At 60.5% G+C, this 19,469-nt stretch overlaps 1 protein-coding gene across 1 annotated transcript in view; it reads right to left on the minus strand.

Annotated features, from left to right (window-relative positions):
• The window catches only part of PHF21B (PHD finger protein 21B), a 51,754-nt gene extending 33,274 nt beyond the window's left edge, over positions 1 to 18,480 (minus strand). Inside the window, exons 1-2 of the mRNA XM_070411281.1 lie at positions 18,261 to 18,480; positions 17,325 to 17,390 (exon numbers count right to left, since the gene is read on the minus strand). Coding sequence (XP_070267382.1) covers positions 17,325 to 17,390; positions 18,261 to 18,314 — 120 coding nt within the window. The 5' untranslated portion in view covers positions 18,315 to 18,480. The remainder of the gene's footprint in view (positions 1 to 17,324; positions 17,391 to 18,260) is intronic.
• Positions 18,481 to 19,469: the final 989 nt, after the last annotated feature.

Consider the following 19,469-nt stretch of genomic DNA (forward strand, 5'->3'; position numbering starts at 1 on the left):
CTGCCCAGGTGAGAGGAGCTTTCTCTGGGGTCCGCCATGGCCATTTCCTGTCAAGCTTCCTTTTCTCTCATGGCAGGAGGGAGTGAGCGAGTGAGCGAGCGAGTCCATAGGACTGCAGCCACCGTGGTTGGGCTGAGACGGTTTGGAGCAGGAGCGCGAGGAGGAAAGAGGGGTGAGAAGCAGCCCTGGGCATCGGCTCTGAGCAGGAACGTCCCCACCGTCACCTGGAGATGCTCTCGGGCTGGACCCATTTCACAGATGAGGAGCCTGAGGCTCTGAAGGTCGTTTAGCCACTGAGAGAGGACGCAGGGCAACTCAGAACCTGTGTCCTGCCCACTCCTCACGGCACCAGGCAGCTCAGCCGGTCCTCCGGCATCTCACAGCCACGGCTGCTGCCTGGCGGGGCCCACACGGCGCATGCACACACACACACACACACACACACACACACACACACACACACATATCACCAGAAACGGAGAGCACATCCCGCTTCAAATGAGGCCATCGGTTTTCATTAATTTCAGACTTTGTGTGTTTCGGGCAATTATTTGTAACAAGGTTTACATGGGGCATTTAAAATTAATTGTGATTTCTATCTAGAAACCACTGCTTATTTTTTCAGTAGCTCATTCGGGATGAGTGCATATTACAGGAGCAGCAGGTTCCGTGCCAAGAAGCAGGCACCTGGGTCTCCGGGAAGACGCCCACCCCGTGACCGCAGACCAAGCCAGCAGAAGCATGAAACGAGGCTCCAGAGGACAAAACCGAATCTGACCTGACTGAGCCGAGGCAAGACAGGAGACCATTCCAAACCTAGAGCTGGGCGCCTACGCGGCTCAGCGTTGCCGGTGGCTCCCAGGAGGGTGCGGGAGCTCGCCGGCTGGGGGGGAGGCTACAGAGGCCGCACCTGGAGTGGCAGAGGCCCCACGTGGGAAACGGAGGGGCACCCACGGGCATCGGCAGCCCAGGGATGAGCCGGGACACGGGACACTGGACCCAGGCCTGTCCCCAAACGCCACGAGGGCAGGGCAGGAGGCCTGCTCAGTTATCTCTGGCCTAGAGCAGCATTGCCCTCACGAGTTTGTTTGTTAATTTTTTAAGAAATAAGGTTTAAAACTGAACCTAAGAAAATCAATGCAGATGAACAGGAATGTCTACCAATCACAATAAGTGAAAACAGTCAAATATCACAGACTATTTCATGCCGTCACCATCTTTCCCCCGTTCCACCTTTCCATAAAGATGGCACATGACTGTATAATACTAGTGTCCCAGTGCACGGATTTGTGCACATTGAAAGGAAATTAATTAGAAGAAATATTTTAATATCACTATTCACCCTTTCTCTATAATAGAAGTGGTCAACCAAATTCAATGACAGATTGAAACACACGCGTGTGATTGGCGCCAGCGAGACCTTTATATATATAGATAAGGATAATATGCAAATTGACCCTAATGGCAGAACGACCAGAACGACCGCTCAACCAGTCACTATGAGACGCACTGACCATCTCTCGGTCCCTTTCCCCGGCCCAGCCGGCAGGCTCCCATTGCCCGATGGCAAAGGGGAACTGGGAGTGTGTGGTGGGAAATGCAGGGGGCACCAGGCCAAGGCCCCCACCCCGCCGGTTGCCCCATACACAGAGGGCGACCTGAGGCGGGGGCAGGGCCAGTGAGCGGGCGGGAACGGTCAACCTCTCAGTCCCTCCCCGCAGCCGTCAGGCTCCGATCGTCCAATGGCAAACAGGGAACCTGTGGTGGGAGGCGGCGGGGGTGGGGCCCGCTGCGGGCAGCTGGGGAAGATGGCCCTGATCGCAGGCCAGGCCCAGGGACAGTACCCACACGAATTTTGTGCGCCGAGCCTCTAGTAGTAATAGAAGCACATATGCATTCACCAGCCTTTATAGCTTATGGAGATCACTGCTCCCTTTTACAGGCGGGAAAACCGAGGTTCAGGAGTTCCCACGCCCTCCCCAGGTGTGCACGGTGAATCACCTGAGGGCCCGAAGCTGAGCCCCTGCCATGCCCCTACCTCCCCAATCTTTCCCTGAGGTGAACAAGGAACTACCATCATCTTCACAAAAATCACATTAATAACTGTAATTACCACACCACCACCATCACTGACATCATCATCACAGAATTCACCATCACATCACCATCACATCACCATCACAAAAATAACCACCAGCATTATTGTTTAATATATTTTTATCAATTTCAGAGAGAGGAAGGGAGAGGAAGAGATAGAAACATCAATGATGAGGGAGAATCATGAATCAGCTGCCTCCTGCATGCCCCACACTGGGATCAAGCCCGCAACCCAGGCCTGTGCCCTTGACCGGGAATCGAACCCTGACCTCCTGGTTCATAGGTTGATGCTCAACCACTGAGCCACGCCGGCTGGATGAACCACCATTATTATTAATAACCATCATTACCACACCACGGCCACCACCATCACCACCATCACAAGAGAGAAAAGGCTCCGCTGAGCGCGGAAGAAGATGCAGCCCACACCGTGCCACTTGGCAGGTGCCAGAGAAAGGCGGCGTCGCCCAGAACCTGGTTCTCATACTCCGGGCTCCGGAAGCTTGCGGGGAGCGTGCCATTCTCCCAGGCCCAGGAATGGAGCTTCAGGCACCACAGGGCAGGGTGGCACGGTGCCTGCTGGCAGAGGGAGCTCCAGGGAGAGCCAAGGGCAGGCTCTGGGATCCCTGAGCAAAGGTCCAATCAGGGTCTGGGTCTCCATGAAGCCGGAAAACACTCCACTTGAGTGTAAACAGTCCCCTGAAGTTAAAAACCACATGTGAAGAGCGGTAAGTAGCAATTACGTCACTGGAAGTCCAGTTATATATAAACCTCGCTCCATAATCACCAGGGAATGTGTAGGGTGGCGGCATAACCGGACCACCCAGGGGTCCGGGCTCCCGTCACTCACTACCTGAGCCAGTTAAGCAGAGACGGGGTTGGATCACGCAGGAGCCTTTATTCCATCCTGCCGGCAGGAGGGGGAGCAGCAGGTCATCCCAAAAACCCGCTCTGCCCCTCCCTGTAGCCAGCTGCTTATATTGGGTCGAAGGGCAAAGGTTACGTGGGGAAGTAAGAGTTACAGGCAGGGAAAGTAGGCAGGTGTAATGGTTACGGGCAACAGGGCTGGGGGTCGCGAGGTCGTAAATCTTCCCATGACGATGGGCAGCTCTCAGATGTCAGCTCCCGTGGCCGAGGGCGTGGGACTCGCAGCCGGGTGAGAAGGCGCTTTCTCTCGTCAAACAGAACCATCCCGGGGACCAGAGCAGGATGGCTATTTCCTGTCATCGTAGCTCACCCCCAACATTCCATTTCTGCCCCCAACAGTGGGACTGTTTATCTTCTTCTTTTTCATGTAAAGTTTTCATTTTTAAGAAAAATCGAGCACCGTGGCCTCCTCCTGTGATTCCTTCCAGAGCCTCGGTGTCCCCGCTGAGCCACCGGACCGCGGGCTCCGCCAGAAGAGGGGCAGACAGCGTCCCAGGAACGGGCCCGGGAGGTCTGATGCCTGCTGAGTGACAGCAAATGTCAGAAAAGTCACGGCAAAACCAGTGCACTCGCCCGGGGAAATGCCTGCGCCTCGGTGTGTAAGAGGCACCGGCAGTCTGCGCTGCAGTCGCCCGTCGGCCCCGCGGGGCTCCAGGAGGCCTCCTGGCCGCACAGGACTCACTGCTCGGGTATTGCCGTCGGCGACTTCACAGCTTTTAAATCTTTACACTCACAAACCCCGTCTTTAAGGACGTAACGTCACAGCAACACACTCTGTCACATGTGGTTTCCCAGCACATCCTCCTCGCCCACTGCACACTCACTGGAGTGTAACTGGTGCTTCTCCGTGTCAGACGCCGCCAGCGCCGCCAGCACCTCCACGGCGCTGAGTCTGCTCCCCACAAGCAGCAGTGCCCGGGGCGGCCAGCCTGGCCCTGAGTGCTGTCGCCTCCGCCCACGTGTGGGGTCACCCCTCCTCACCCGGATGTGCCAAGACGCTAAGTGAGTAACCTGGAAATCACACCAAAGTAAGAAGAGGTCCACGGGGGTAGCTGGGTCACCATCACTGATGTTATCATCATCCTCACCTCCGCCACGGCCCCAACAACCGCCACCACCTTTCTCTCCACTCTCACCACCACCATCACCACCATCACCACCACCACCATCATCACCTTTAACACCACCACCACCATCACCACCACCACCACCATCACCACCATCATCACCTTTAACACCACCACCACCTTTATCACCACCATCACCACCACCACCATCATCACCTTTAACACCACCACCACCATCACCACCTTTAACACCACCACCACCATCACCACCACCACCATCACCTTTAACACCACCACCACCATCACCACCATCATCACCTTTAACACCACCACCACCTTTATCACCACCATCACCACCACCACCACCATCACCTTTAACACCACCATCACCACCATCGCCACCACCATCACCACCACCATCGCCACCACCACCACCATCACCACCACCACCACCACCACCATCACCACCACCACCACCACCATCACCACCACCACCACCATCACCACCACCACCACCACCATCACTACCACCACCACCACCACCACCACCACCACCATCATCACCATCATCATCACCATCACCACCATCACCACCACCATCACCACCATCACCACCTTTAACACCACCACCACCACCACCACCACCACCACCACCACCACAGTCACCATCATCGCCACCCTTGCCACCACCATCATTACTGCCACGACAATACAATCCAGATGAACCCAGAGGTGCCTTTCGGAGGGAAAGGAGCTGACCCGGCCTTGAATGAGCAGGACCTCGTTCAAGAGAAAAGAACACGCGGGTGGAGAGCGCCGAGGGCAGGCTGGCGGCCGGGCGTTTAGCAGTCGGGGACGGGCAGCAGCTCCGGTCAGGAGATGAGGCTGAAGCACTGACCCGAGGCCGGGGAATGAAAGGCCTGTCTGGCAACCGCAGAGAACTTTTAAATCTTCCTCAAGCCGCTGGCTTCCAGACTGCGCTCCCTGGAGCCCCTGGCGCCTCCCACTGGCCAGTGCTCCTGCAGCTGGGGGCAGAGCGGGGCTGCGTGCGGGGGACCAGCCCCCCACCCAGCTTCAAGCACGGGGCGGCTCTGTGTGACTCAGACGTGGGCTCAGACCTGGGCGAGGGGCTAGGAGAGTGAGTGTCTGCCGCATGCGGTGGGCGGGCGGGAATGGGGAGGGGGAGATCGTTTTTAAGCCCTGAGAAGTAACTTAGGGGCGAAACTTCAGAAAAATAACCTGGTAACAGAGTGGAAGACAGGCCCTGGAGGCGGAGAGAGCAGCCAGGCAGCCGCTGGGACTTTCCAAGGGAAAGCTGCTGAAGGCGGCTGGAATCCCGGTGGAAAACAGCGAGAAACAGGAGGGGAAATGGAGGGGGAGGGATGGGAGCCTCCCTCCACTCCTCTGAGCCCCCACAGAGCCCCTGCGCTGCGCTGAGCCCCTGGCGCCCCTCTCTAGCTCATGCTCCCGGCTCTACCGGGCAGGGCAAACGCTCACATGGTCTCCACCTCACGGGGGAGTCACCGAGGCGTGAGGATGGTGGACAACTCGCTCGGTGCCACAGACTGGCAAGGACCAGAGGTGGGAGCTGAGAGCTGAAAGCATAGACTTGTGCAGAGTCAGGGCTTAGAGCAGGGGTGGGCAAACTTTTTGACTCGAGGGCCACAATGGGTTCTTAAACTGGACCGGAGGCCGGAACCAAAGCATGGATGGAGTGTTTGTGTGAACTAATATAAATTCAAAGTAAACATCATTACATAAAAGGGTACGGTCTGTTTTTTTAGTTTAATTCATTTCAAACGGGCCGTAGTTTGCCCACGGCTGGGTTAGAGCAAAAATCTCCCGGTCGCCTGGGCTCCGAGCACGGGGAGCTGCCATCCCCAGGCGGCCACACAACTGCTCCCCGTGGTGACGGGAGAGCAGACATCGAGGGCACGGGTCTTCCTTCTGTGGGGCGCCCCTCCAACTCTCTCCCTCCCTCTCTCTCTCTCTCAATCCCTCCCCAGCCCAGGGCTCTTCCCCTGGCCGCAGGGCACGGGGCTGTACGCACCCCCAGAGGCGCACACTTCCATTGGCCTGCGTATCCATAGCATCGTCCTCACTCCTGAACCAGAGCAAAGCAGGTGAGACCACGGCTGGCTGGTTTTCAAACGGCATTCGCAAACCCGCGTCAGACTCTGCACTTCCGGTGAGCCAGGCACAGCAACAAGTGGTGCCCCCAGATTTCCTGGGGTGTCCTGGTTCCCGGTATTCAAGTCAGACGACAGGCCATCCTACTGCTCCCAGCGGAGCCGGAACAGCAGTTTCTCTGTCTCAGCTCCGGGCGGTAGGAGCGGGTGGGCGGTGACCGCCTGCCCTGTTACCATCGAGCGCCACCACCTATCTGACCCCAAACCACAGTCCGAGGTGGGCGTGACTGGCTTCCATTGGCAGGTGTAGTGGGCTGAATCCTGTGTCCCCCCCGAAATTCAAGTTCACCCCAAACCTCAGAATGTGGCCCTATTTGGAAATTGGGTCTCTGCAGCTGTAATTAAGTTGAGGTCACACTGGATTAGGGTGGCCCTTCATCCAGTGACAAGGGTCCCGATAAAAGAGACACACGCGGGAGACCCCGTGAAGATGGAGGCAGAGCCTGGGCGATGCGGCCACAACCCAGGAGCCCCCCCGCCCCCCCCCCCCCCCCGGTACCCCCAGGGGCTGGAAGGGGCAGGAAGGACCCGCCCCTGGAGGGAGTCCAGCCTGCGGAGCCCCGACTTTGGACTCCTCTGGACTCCTCGCCTGTATAGTGTGAGAGGATGAAGTTCCAGTGTTTGCGTGAAGCACGGAGTGTGTGGTCACGGTCCCGCAGGCAGGGAGCGCACACAGCAGACACGGGGTGAGGCTGAGCAGGGAAGTATCCGGAGCGGCAGGGGCTGGGCTGAAGGCCCCTGGCCCCGGGGCCTCTCTCCTCTCCCGCGGCCCCTGCCCCGTGCTTCGTCTGGAACACTCCCCACGCCCCACAGGCTGCTGACTGCGATGAAAGACGTGCACACATCCCTACTTCCAAATGAGTGCCATTGCGGGAAACGAGTCCAGATGGAAATACCCAAACCCCGGGAGCGCTGGGGACAGAATCCGCACAGGACGGCACGGCACGGGCGGCCTGTGGCACCGGGCTTGGAACTCCCGGAGGGCCGCCCGCCCTCAGGCCGGGCCTGGGTCCCTTCCAGCTGGTCCCCCGCGCCAGCCACCAGCCAGCAAGGTCCCTGCTCCCCGCGCTGTGTGTCGTTTTCATCAGCTAAACAAAGCCGGGGAGATGCAAACAGCCTTGGGAAGGCGGGGCACGCCTCCCTCCAGTCCGAGCCGGAGCTGGGGGCGGGCGGGGGATGAATCACTGTGCGCGCGCCCAGCTGCACCAGGATGTAATGAAATGTGTTGCTAAGATACAAGTGCCCAAGAAGTTCATTAAAGGACACTTTAAACCGCGCTGCCAGCGCTTCTCCCTGTAAAGGCTGCTGATTGGGTGCCGTCCCTGTTTATAATTAGATCCGCGATATGAAGGCGCGGCCCCTAATAAAGTAACTTCGACTCCGCCCCGGGCAGGCGGGCGTGGGGGGCGGGGGACTGTGCTCTTTATGGAACTAGATTCCAGCTCCACTTACTTCTCTAAGGAGAGGGCCGCTCTGGGAGAACCTCCGGCCCCTGCACGGGAGCGGCTGTTCCCGCGGGAGGTGGGTCTGGGGCGCAGGCACGCTGGTTCCCGGCGCACAGCAGACACGCTCGTCTATGGGCCCTGCGCCTTCATTCACGTTTATCTACCACCTGGCTCTCCCCGAGTCTCCTATGGGTCTAGTGCTGGGCACGCAGGCATCACGGAGCCGGCGGGTGAATGGGGGACTAGACTACAACCCGTACGACAGAGCCCGGAGGGGAAGGAGCAGGTGACAGGAGAGGGTCATCGGGGGTGGGCACGGGAGCCCACACGTGGGACCTGGCCCGCAGTTCCTTCCGCCAAAGGTCTTTGAGCCCTGCCCCAGGCTAGGCCTCCGGAGCAGCCACAGGTGCTGGTTTCTGGCTTCTCTGCAAAACTCTACAGAGCGGACAGGGGTGGGGGGAGGGTGGGGCTCCGCCATGATGCAGGACCACTCGCCGCAGCGTGGGAGCTTGCCATCTGGTTCTATTCATCTCAGACTGTAGGCAGGCGGGACAGAAGCCTCGGTCTCGGTCTCAGCGTTTCTGAACCACGGACTCTCAGCTCCCTGAGAACCTGCTGGTCTCCCCTCCGACCAGCCAGGGCGCTGCCTCTCCTCCACCGATCGGGCGGGTTTGACGGACATCAGGGAACCCGGACGGAGCTGAAGTCAGCCTTCTGGTAAGTTCCAGCTTCTAGTCAAAATCCTGCTCCTCTTATCCAATACGGCCAGGGGGCCCTTGAAAGGCAGGGCTCAGTCATGCGGGAGAGGGCAGCCCCCCAATCCCTGCCATCAGTGGGCCTCCCCTCACTCTCTTCTGGCCACTGTAGGCACCAGGCCCCGCCACAGGGCCTTTGCACAGGCTGCGCCCACCTAGAACACTCTTCCCGCAGAGGGCACAGGGCTCACTCCTCCGCCCCTGCAGTGCTGCCTTCTCAATGAGGCCCTGGACCATTCATTTAAAATAGCCACTGCCGCCCCCCCCCCCCCCCACACACACACACACGACCTTGCTCTACTTCTCATCAGAGCACTCACTCCGGAATTCATTTATGTTTATCTATCACCTCTCTCTGAGACTGGCCATGTCTCAGGAGCCTGTGCCGTCCACTGCGGTGCCCCAGCGCCCAGTACCCGCTCGCCCCGAGCAGGCACCCAGGAGGCACGTGCTGGACGTCACGACTCCATAATGAGCGGTGATCACCGGTGCCATGGCCATCTGAGCGCCGTCTTCTGGACACACGCCCGCTGTCAGGCCGGTGGGCACACAGGGGAGATACGCACAAGGGCTTGAGCCGCAGGGAGCTCTGCCCCTGCTCCCATCCTGTCCGCTACGCTGAGCACGCGGGCCCCCCATCCCAGCTCCCAGCTCTGGCTCCTCGCGGCCTCCCCGCCATGGGCCCACTTCCAGCGCCTGCAGCCAGAACGGCGTCCGGGCCCCGTGGCTCTGTCCACACTGACACCGGTGTCTCTGTGTTGCCACCTCTCCTGTCGCACCAGAACCAGCCCTCAGAGGGACCTCTTGAGCACATGTCCCCGGGCAGGGGCGGCCGGGGGCGGGCCGCTGGTGAGGTGGGCGAGGAGAACTGCTGGCGGGGCTTCGGGCAGGGACCTGGGGAGGCGGGGCCAGGCACCCCGCGTATCTGGGAGCCCTGATCACCACCGAGACCTTCATCACAGAGTCGGCGCAGCGCCGGCTGCAGGAAATGCTGCTTGTCATGTAACCTGCACCTCACGTTAACTTCTGGATCACGGTCTCGCACATGTATTTATTTTTAATTGCATTTTCAAGTTCATTTACATGCGCAGATTGGCTTTCTGCCTGAATGGCATCAAAGGGAAACACAGCTCCCTGCCTCCCTCTCTTGCCCCCGCCCCATCCCTGCCCTTTTCTCTTTCCTGGCACAGAACGCCTCTCCCAAACTGATGACAGCATCACTCACAGACAGCCCGCTGGCGCCCCCCGCCCTGCCCCAGAAGCCCTCCGCAGACCCCCCTCTGCTGCTTCAAGTAACTTTCTGCTGCCTCCACTCGGGCGACTAAAAGCATCATTACTTCTAAAGATGACCCCCCATACCATCTCTCAGCACCTTTCCTGTTTGGGAGGGTGACTCGTCTGGCACGAGGAGACTCCGAGAGCAGAGCCTCGTGCTTGGGGGCGGGGCGGGGGGGGGGGGGCACAGCCCATCCTTCCCCAGCATCCTCGTGAGGTTCCCGCACCCGGACACACACCGTCATCTGACAGCACGTCTCACGTGACAGACAGTTCTGCATCCTCCAATGCTGCCTGTCCCCTCCCGTCACATCAGAAGTCCTGGCCTCCCAGCCGCTCAGAAACCACTGGGGGCCCCAGGGTCCTTCCTTGGGGGCCCTGCTGTCACAGGAGGGCAGCTGGGACCGCAGCACCTCCCACGCAGGGCACACCCTCTCAGGCAAGTAGCTTCTGAAAACAATCTCCCGTGGACAGAATTTAGCAAATAAACAGGCTTGAGGGGCCGTGGGTGGGGTCGGCCCAAATCCGGGCTCCTGGCTCCCCTGGGCGCCGTGGCATCCACACCCAGGGCCTAGTGCCCACGTGTACGAAGGGAGCTTGACGGACGTGCCCGGCCAAGACCCCTCGCCTCTCACATCCTGTCCTTTAGGTCATCGGGTCGCGTCTGGGGGACACAGGCCCTCGTGTCCACCGAAGCCCAAGTGTCGGGCCTGATCCTGGCTGTGGACACACCCGTCCACAGAGACCAAAGCAACCGGAGGCTGCAGTCCGGACAAAAGCCGCAGGTGCCCGCCACTCCTCCAGGTGACCACGGCTCTGGGCACCCCGGCTTTCTCATCTCGGATTCCTGTCAACAAAGCAACGTTGGCAACAGCTCCCTCCCGCCCGGATGCCCGGCTGCCCGGCTGCGCGTCGGCAATCAGCTGGCACGTGCGCCCGCGTCCTCACTAACCCTCAGGACCACGCAGCCTGGGAAGCGGCGTCCTCCACTCAGACAAGGTCCAGCCACCTGCCCTCCTACCTCACGGGGCTGAGGGTGCCCCTCGAACCCGGACAAAATATTACACCCCCTCCCCCCCAGAGATATACTTCCTTTTGCTGCCTTTTAACCAGACCACCAGGCGCCAAGCAAAACACCCAGTGCGGCCCGCTGAGACCCCTGGGATGCCCGCCTCTGGGACCCAGGGGCAGAGGCTGCGACCAGCAGCTGCACCAGCCATGTCTCCCGCACCCGGAAACGGCTGGGCCGAGCAGCAAGTAACTGCCCGTACAGAACGTTGTAAGGAAGCACGTTTGCTCCTCTGGAGAACAGAGGCCATTTCACCGTGAGAAGATGCCTCCACCTTAAAGTGTGAAATAGCAGCGGTAAGAAGAAAAGCGGCAGCCCCACCAGCGGGGGCTCCACCGAGTGCTGGGGTCCAATCCCAGCGGGTCCAGGGGTCCCCAAAGGTGCGAACGGAGTCGGCGAAGAAGGAATGACACGGAGACAGCCTTCAGTTGATCAGCAGCCTAGTCAGGACCTCTAGCCAGGATCTCCAGCCAAAGTTCTGGTCGGGATCTCCAGCCAAGTTCTGGTTAGGATCTGATGAGGATCTGATGATCTGATGTTTATTGTCTTGTTACATCCGTATTTATACCAGCCGATTTTAATCCTGTCAATTTCTATTACAAAGGTTAGGGCGTTTCTTATCTCCTTTCCAGGGAGTAAAGATTATGTAGCTTAACTACCCGCCTGGCACTTAATTAAGGGGTTGTATCCCCTCCCTAACCTCAGGGAAAGATCCCCACCTGGGGAAACAACCTTTCTCAGAGAGGTGACCTTGGTTAAAACACATGGCGCTAAGGAGAGCAAACATATTAAGAACAATATGCTATATATGCCAGGTCCCTTGAAACATATGCTGTGCAGATGTTTCTTTCCTGCAGCGACTGTGTCAAGCAGCAAGGATGGACCGGCTTCCAGCAACCGAGGTGGGCAAGAGGAGCGGAGGGTGGGGGAGGTGGGTCTGGGGGCTCCTCACAGATGGCGGGGGTGAACTTGCTTGGGGTCCATCCAAACCCCCACCTGCTGCTGGTTCAGCCGCTACCCCAGACCCCTCCCTGCGTCCAGCCGGCCACGCACTCCCCACGGGGTGCGGCCAGGGGCAGCCCCCGGGCAGATGCGGGGACTGGGTGCAGACCAGGGCCCCCTCCCGGGTTCTGCGACCTTTGGCCTTCGACCACAGAGCGAAATGACCCCCCATTATCACAGCGTCTCTGACAGAGTCCAGCCACTCTTGCCTGAACGTGGGCCCTGGAGAAGCTACAAGATGCCAGGCCTTTCGGGTCCCAGGCGGAAAGTGCCGTCGTCTCCCCCACACACTCGGCCTTGGCGTTGGGGTTCGGATCAGGTGGGGGTCAGATCAGGACACCACGGCCCATGGCCCACAGCTCCTCCGCCCGCAGCTCCTCCGCCCGCCAGCTGGGATGTCCACAGGCCCGCAACCTCTCCGGGCTCCGGCCTCCTCCGAATAAAATGGAAACTAAGAACCGGCCTTCCTAGCAGGGCTGTGTGTGGTGAATGAGACCGTTGGAGGGGCCCGGCTCGGGGTTCGAGTCAGACAGGAAAGCTGAGAGGGAGCAGGTAATGTCCAAGGCCCACTTGTTGAGGACGGGCTGTGGGCAGAGCCCCTTTCATGTCCTTTCCGAGCGCGTGCCCCGCTGTTCCCATTCCTAACAGCCCCTTCCTGGCGCTCTTCCTGGAGGGAAATCAAATCCGGGTCTGGTCCCCGAAAGCCCTATAAGTGCCCAACAGCAGCGGGAAGACCCGCCTCTCCCCCAAAGTTGGAGATTGAACCAACAGACACCCCCAAAAGGCCTCCTCCAGCCCCGAGTGACCAGGCCGTGGCAGGCAAGACGCTGCCCACCACGGAGGAATGAGGCCAGGCTGCGGCGGAGGAGCTGCGGGCGGAGGAGCTGTGGGCCATGGAGGAATGAGCCACGGTCACCGGGGCTCACAGTGAGACAGAAACGGCAGAGCCCAGACTGGGTTCCTGACAAAGGCGTCGGAGGAAACACTTGGCAAAACTCAAGGCAAGTCGCACGGCCAGCAGCTCTGAGGGGCAACGTGGGGTCACGAAGTGACCATCGGCTCATCCCAGAGAGGTGATGTGGGAGGGACCAGGGGGTGGAGGACGGAGGGAGAGAAGGGCCCCGGGGAACGTGGCTCAGGAAGGTGTGGGTCCAGGACACCGGCTGTGCGAGGGGCAGTGGGTGGTTCAAGGGCACGCAGGTGGCAGTGGGCGAAGCCAGGACCAGCCCCGCTGTCGCAATCCACGCTCCTTCCCGCCGAGTCTGAAGCGAGGGGCGCTGGGAGGGGCCATTCTCTTTAACATGCAATGATGCCGTTTGAAGAAGGCGACCTCAAAGTCTTGGTCAGAAGGATGAAAACGTAGCCTCCTGCCCGGCCGGCTTGGCTCAGTGGCTGAGCGTCGACCTGTGAACCAGAAGGTCCCAGGCTGGATTCCTGGTCAGGGCACGTGGCTGGGTTGCAGGCTCTATTCCCAGTAGCAGGAGGCAGCCGATCAATGATTCTCTCCCATCACTGATGTTTCTATCTCTCCCTCCATCTCCCTTCCTCTCTGAAATAATAAAAATACATTTTTTAAAAGTAGCCTCCTGCACAGGAGCAAACGCAGGAAGAGACCCTGGAAAACTCTCTGTCGTGCAGGACGCCGAACGCCGGGAGCGTCCCGAGGGAGCCTGCCCCGCAGCCCCCGTGGCGGACACTTCCAGGGAGGGACCCCTCTGGTGTCCAGCGCGGCCGGTGACTCACAGTGAAGACAGGATTCGGCGCCCGGGCGCACACCACGTACATGATGCCTTTCCAAAGACCTACCTTTACTGCTGCACTTGAGGCAGCCCTCGAGTCCAGAGCCCTGCCAATGGACAGCGGGGGCAGAGCGCAAGGCCCCACGCTCACCTCCAGCTCTGTCTGCCACCCCAGCGTGGCCTGCAGCTCACACAGCCGGCTCCTCTGGGTGACGCTGAACTCGCATGAAGTTCAGGCCTGGAGATGCCCACTACACGTGCACCCAGTGCGGTGCGGAGAACGCCACAGAGGGAGCAGGAAAGCCCTCCGGTGTTCGAGACGGGTCTGTTATTCACACAGAAGTGCTGGCCACTTGACGATCGAGGTAAAAATGTTACTGCCTCTCTGCATGTGCTGCAAAGTCATGGCGTAAAACCACTGGAGCATCGAATGGAGTCTCACACATCAGATCTCGTTAAAGAGGGGTCCTGGCTCCACCAGAATCCAACCCAGCCCCAACCCAGCCTCGGGGCAGCCACACCTGGCAACGCGGCCCAACTCAGCTCTCACCAACTCCCCACGCCGCCTTCTCTTTTACAGAGAAAACATGAGCTGTTTTCAAATAGCGGGGTCCTGTGGAAGCTGGTTGCCTTTTAATCCCTTCGTCCACCAATGACAGGAGTTAGTTACACAGAATCTCTACTTCTAATCAACGACCAACCCATGTACTTCTCGGAATCCCTGATAACATCTTTAAACACTTGTGCATGTTTCTAGAAGTAACGGGAAAAAAACAAAAACAAAACAGTGCCAAGGGTATGAATGGGAGACTGATAGCTTCCCACCAAGAGATGTTGCTCTGCTGCTACTGAATTCCTAACACGTGGATAATGGGGCCATCCGTTCATTTACTATCTGGTTCATCATCCACGTGTGCACTTTTAATGGAAACTCAACCTTTATGTCCCACATTCTCAGTGGGAGTAGCACAAAAACACGTCTATGAGTTTCTCCCCAAGCCAACCTACACGTGAACACTACCTTTAAATTGATGCTGAGTTAAGCTCTGAAATACTGGCTTTTTCACCCCCGTTCCCACATCTCAGCTCCTCCTGGGCAGAGCCGGGGTGACCAAGCAGAGCCGGGGTGCAGCCCAGAATCACCCCCAAGAGCTAGTTCATCGACCTTTTCCCCAGCCAAGCTGCCAATCACCACTAAACTCTCCCAAGCAGAGAGAGAGACACACACGGGTAAATGTTAAGTCTACCCAATTCATTTCATAGGTGACCTCTGCAAGATGTCAGCTGGGAGCCTGGGAGAGAGGCAGCTTTATTAGCATGCGGCACCAGGCCCCAGCCCCCTCCCCCGCTTTTATGAGCCCTTGTTATTCAAAATGCCACAAAGGGGAAAGGAAAAACAACACCCGTACAGTTACAAACACAAGTCCGCTGGGCCAGGCCAAACCCTGGCGGCTCACCAGAGGTCATTTTTAGTCATTTAAAAGAAAAACACTTTTAAAAAGCCTGAGAACAAAAGTTTTCGTGGTTGTCTTTCTTAAACCCATACACACACAAAAAGATGGAGGTACGTTCCTTCGCGGGCATCCTTCCCCATTCAGATCCCTTCCCCATTCAGATAGATCCCTTCCCCGTTCAGATCCCTTCCCCGTTCCAATTTAAAGGCAAAGGCAAAGGCAGCCGGGAGTCGGACAGCTGCTTCCTTCGAGGCTGCACATCTTCCCGTGTTTCCCTCACCCTCTAAATCCCGGCGTGACAGATAATAAACAGCTACTCATTTACGAGCATCATAAAAATTTAAACAGCCTGGAAAGAGTTGCTACAATACAGAAGAAACGAGCCAACCTAAGCTCCGGAAAGCCACTCGGAACAGTGAAACTATTGCGCCGCCGATGCGCACATAAAGATACATTGTTGCCATAAAAGCTGCGGGATTAGCGGATTTTCTCTCTTTTAAATCTTCTTCTAAAAGTCAACAACTTGCCGTATTTTTACCCAAGTGGGAAAAAAAAGGCTTAGTAACCCTCAGCTATCACACGGTGCCAGATCCGGTGGCGGCTTCTCTTTTTAAAGAAAGTATCTGATGCGATTCCACGCAGTGATTAACCATCTTTGTGCTCCGCCGAGAAGGGGCCTCCATCCCCTCCCCCTCCAAAAATGGCATCGAAGCAATCAAAATGGTAATGCCGGGCCCGGGTCCCCTCCCCCCGCGAACTCCCCGACTTCGCCGGGGCCGCGCGCCGGGCCCCCCTCCAGCGGGAATGGAAGCTTCCACTCCCAGACGGGCGCGCGAGGCTGGGGAGGGGGCCGCGGCCCCGGCAGAAAGGGGTTAATGCTTCCGTCCCAACCCTCCCGTCCAGCCCGGAGCCCCCGAGAGCGCAGACCCGCGCGGGGAACAGCCATCTTTCTTTCCGCAGCCCCCGGCCCCCTCCTCTGGCGCACGCTCCCTCCCATCACTTTTCAACTTTAAAGACTCGAAATGAACGCCCGGCCTCCGAGTTCTCCCTCTAGAGTCGCCGCCACCGCCGCCAATCTCCTGCACGTCTCCCGCTCCCCCCTCCCCCGGCGAAAATTCCTCCGGGGAGAGCGCATCTGATCGGGCCGCCCCAGCCTGGATAGCGGAGAAATGAGGGGCCTGATCTGCGGCAGAACCAGGGGCGGGGCGGACGCGGGCGCGGGGGCGGGCGCTGTCCAAGTTTGGTGCTGACTGCGCGGCCGGCATTCCGAAAGAACAGCGATCGAATGCCAGGGGGCACGGCGGGCGGGGGCGGGCCGCGGGGTGCGGGGAGGGGGTGGAGGAAGAAGGGGGCAGCGGGGAGGGGCGCCGGCGTCCCCGCCCCCAACCCCCCTCCGCCCCCCGGGCGCCAGCTCGGAGTCCCGGGAGCGCCATTGGCTGCGCCGCTCAAAGTTCTCGGCTCCGGGCGGCGCGGGGAAGGGGCGGGAGCGCGAGTGCGGGGAGGGGAGGATCCGGGGTGGGGGGAGGGGCGCGCGAGGCCGGGAGGGAGGGGGCGAGGGGGCGGGGGCGCGCGGCCGGCAGCGCTCTGGCGGCGGCATCTGTTCGTGGTGCTGAAACCCCGAGCGCTGAGCTCAGCGCAACTAAGTCACAATGGACAACTTTTCCTTCCGGAAGAGCCGAGAGGGGGTCGGCGGCCGGGCCCCCCACCCCGGGGGGGGGCTTCTCCTGGGTCCCCATCTACACCTGACGCCCGCAGCCCAAAGTTGGGGCAGAATTGGGGGATTCCGGGGGCACGTTTCTTTTGTTCCCCGGGAGCTGGCGTCAGGTTCCAAGAATAAAAAGTGATGCTGGAGAAGTGAGGGGAGGGGGCGCCTAGAGGACCGCGTCTGCACATAAAATGTACAGCGAAACCCAGAAATCGCCTCCAAGTAGTTTGGTGTCCAGGCCCAAATGACCGTCCCCTTGACCCCTACCCTCAAGCCGGCGTGAAGTGGGGGCCCCGAGCCGGGAGAAATGCCCACATTCCCAAAACATGTCCACCAACTCAAAATGGACGCCGGGCTGCGCGCCGCCTTTTAAGTGCAGCTCCCGTCGTTCGGCCACTGCACTTTCCCCCCTCGGCCTCTGAGCACCCGGCTCTTTCTTTCCAGATAACGGGGGGCCGGGTAACTTTGAGGGTGGCACACGGACTCCGTTGGGAGTCTGAGCGCGCTGCGCTGAGGCCGGCACTTTTTCGGGTGCTGCCAAGTACCCGGCGACCCCCCTCCCCCCCGAGGCGGGGGTGCGCGCAGGCCCAGCTCGCTTACTTGTTTGTCGCTGAGCGCGGCGATCCGCGGCGGCCTCGCGTGGAGCTGCTTCTTGAGGTCGCCGTTCTGCGGACACACGGAGGGGGCTCAGGCTGGCAACCCAGGGGGTCGGGTGCGCCCCGAGCCCCAAGGACCTCAGCCCCCGCCCTGCAGCCCGCGGGGCCAGGCCGCCCGCAGCGCGCCCCAAGTTCCCCCGCCACGTCCCGCACGCGCGGCGGCCGGGCAGTGCCGTGCGGGGCCGCTTACCTGTGGCTGCCGCCTCATCGGGGCAGCTCTCGGGGCGGGGCGGGGGCCGAGGCCACCCGGCGGCGCGCCCCGAGCCGTGCAAGTTTGCAGGCCGGGGTGCGTGTGCGAGTGAGTGTGAGTGTGAGTGTGTGCCGGGGGAGGGGGGAGGAACAAAGAGCCAAGTAAACACGGCGAGTCCGTGTCGAGCGATGCTCATAAATATTCAAGTCGCGTCCTAATCTTCCCCACACACACACGCGCACGCCGCGATCCGCTCGGGCTCCGGCCCCGGCCGCCGCGCCGCTGCTCGCCCAGCAACAATCGCCAAAACTACTTTTGCAAACTGTGCAGGGTTGCACCGGGGTGGGGGCCCGCGGGGGGCGGCGCACACACTCGCACACACCCCGGGACAGGCTCCCGAAGGGTTCCCACCCGGCACCCTCAGTCCTGCAGAGCCCGCGTCGAGAACGAGAAGACACCGGGCGCGGGTCCCGCGGGCCCCCTACCCCCCCCCCCCCAAACTGTAAAGGATTGCAGGGTGGAGGGTAGCCCAGCTGGGTCCTGCAGGTATGACTTCCCCCACCCCGGGGCAGGCTCAAGACGGAGTCCCCGCCGGGAACCTTCAGTCGAACAGACCCTGCGAGGAGGAACGGGACGCCCGGCTCGGATCTCTGGAGCCCCCACCCCGGCCCAGGGCCCCCCGCCGCCTACCTGGTGGCGCGCGAGTTCCACGGCGAGCGCCTCCGGCCGGCTCTGCAGCTCCATCCCGGCAACTTGGGCAGCACTTTGCGCTCACTTTGGCCCCAGCTCCCGATAAGTTGCAGGGCTCCGCGGGGGCGGGAGTGGGCGGGGGCCGGACCTCCCGGGCCGAACCTCCCGGGATGGGGGACACGAGCCCCCTCCTCCACGGCCGAAAGGGAGGGGGGTTGGCGAGGGGGAAGAAAGGCGGCCGGGCGCTCCGGCTCCAAGCCCGCGGCCACCCCAACTCTTCAGGATGCCCGGCGGCAAGTTTCGCCGGGTCCGCGGGCTGCCCGAGCCGCCCGGCGCATGGCCCCCCGGCGCCGGGAGCCCCGCGCAGCCCCGCGCAGGCCGGCGCGCGCCCGCCCCGCCGCCGCCGCCGCCGCCCGCCGGCAGGGACTATATTTCGTCCGGCGCGCGCGCCTGGATCTCGCTGGGTGTCGGTAAAGTTGTGCCTCGGCTGGATGCTAATTCGGCAGTGCCCGGATGGAGCGGCCCGGAGGAGGGGGCGGGGCCAGGGGCGGGGCCGGAGCCCGCCGCTCGCCCCGCCCCCGCCCCGCCCGCGCTTGCGCACTGCCGCCCGGCCGCGGCCGGGCGCCCCGAGCAGAGAACAAAAGTGGCACCGAGGGGCGCAAACTCGCGGGCCCCCGGCTTGGGGCGCCCCTCCTCTTGCCCTCCCCAGCCAAACCCGAGGATAACAGGGGCGCCCATCGCCCTGCTCTGGGGAGCCCCGCCTAAGGCCGGGTTAAGGAACCTTAGGTCCGTTTTTCATTTCTTTTCTCCGGTTCTCGCCGGCCCCTCCGTCCCCGCGCCCTCTTCCCCTTCCTATTTGTTTAACTTGTCTTGCGTCCCGCCTGCCTCCCCGAACACGAGCGCGCGACTTGGGAGATGAAACTCCTGCGCCGGACGCCCCGCCGCCTGAGGGCCACCGTGTGGTGCCAACAGCGTGAACATGGATCTCTTCACTCCTGTTAGTGACTTTTTACACTCACACTAAACTCTCAACAGAGGCTCCGGGCTCTTTAAGACTGTTGTGAAAAATCGTAAACGTGCCGGTCGATGTGACATAAAACAGTAACTACAGCCGCGGAAATCGCATTTCCGAACCCCCAGGCCCGCAGCCGGGAGGTTAACGTCTCCAAGTCTAGTCCAGCGGGTTAGCCCGCGGATTTACCATGCTAG

This window comes from Myotis yumanensis, unplaced genomic scaffold, assembly GCF_028538775.1.
Source record: "Myotis yumanensis isolate MYYU_CA2020_CCGP unplaced genomic scaffold, mMyoYum1.0.hap1 SCAF_3, whole genome shotgun sequence".
Classification (NCBI taxonomy): Eukaryota; Metazoa; Chordata; class Mammalia; order Chiroptera; family Vespertilionidae; genus Myotis; species Myotis yumanensis.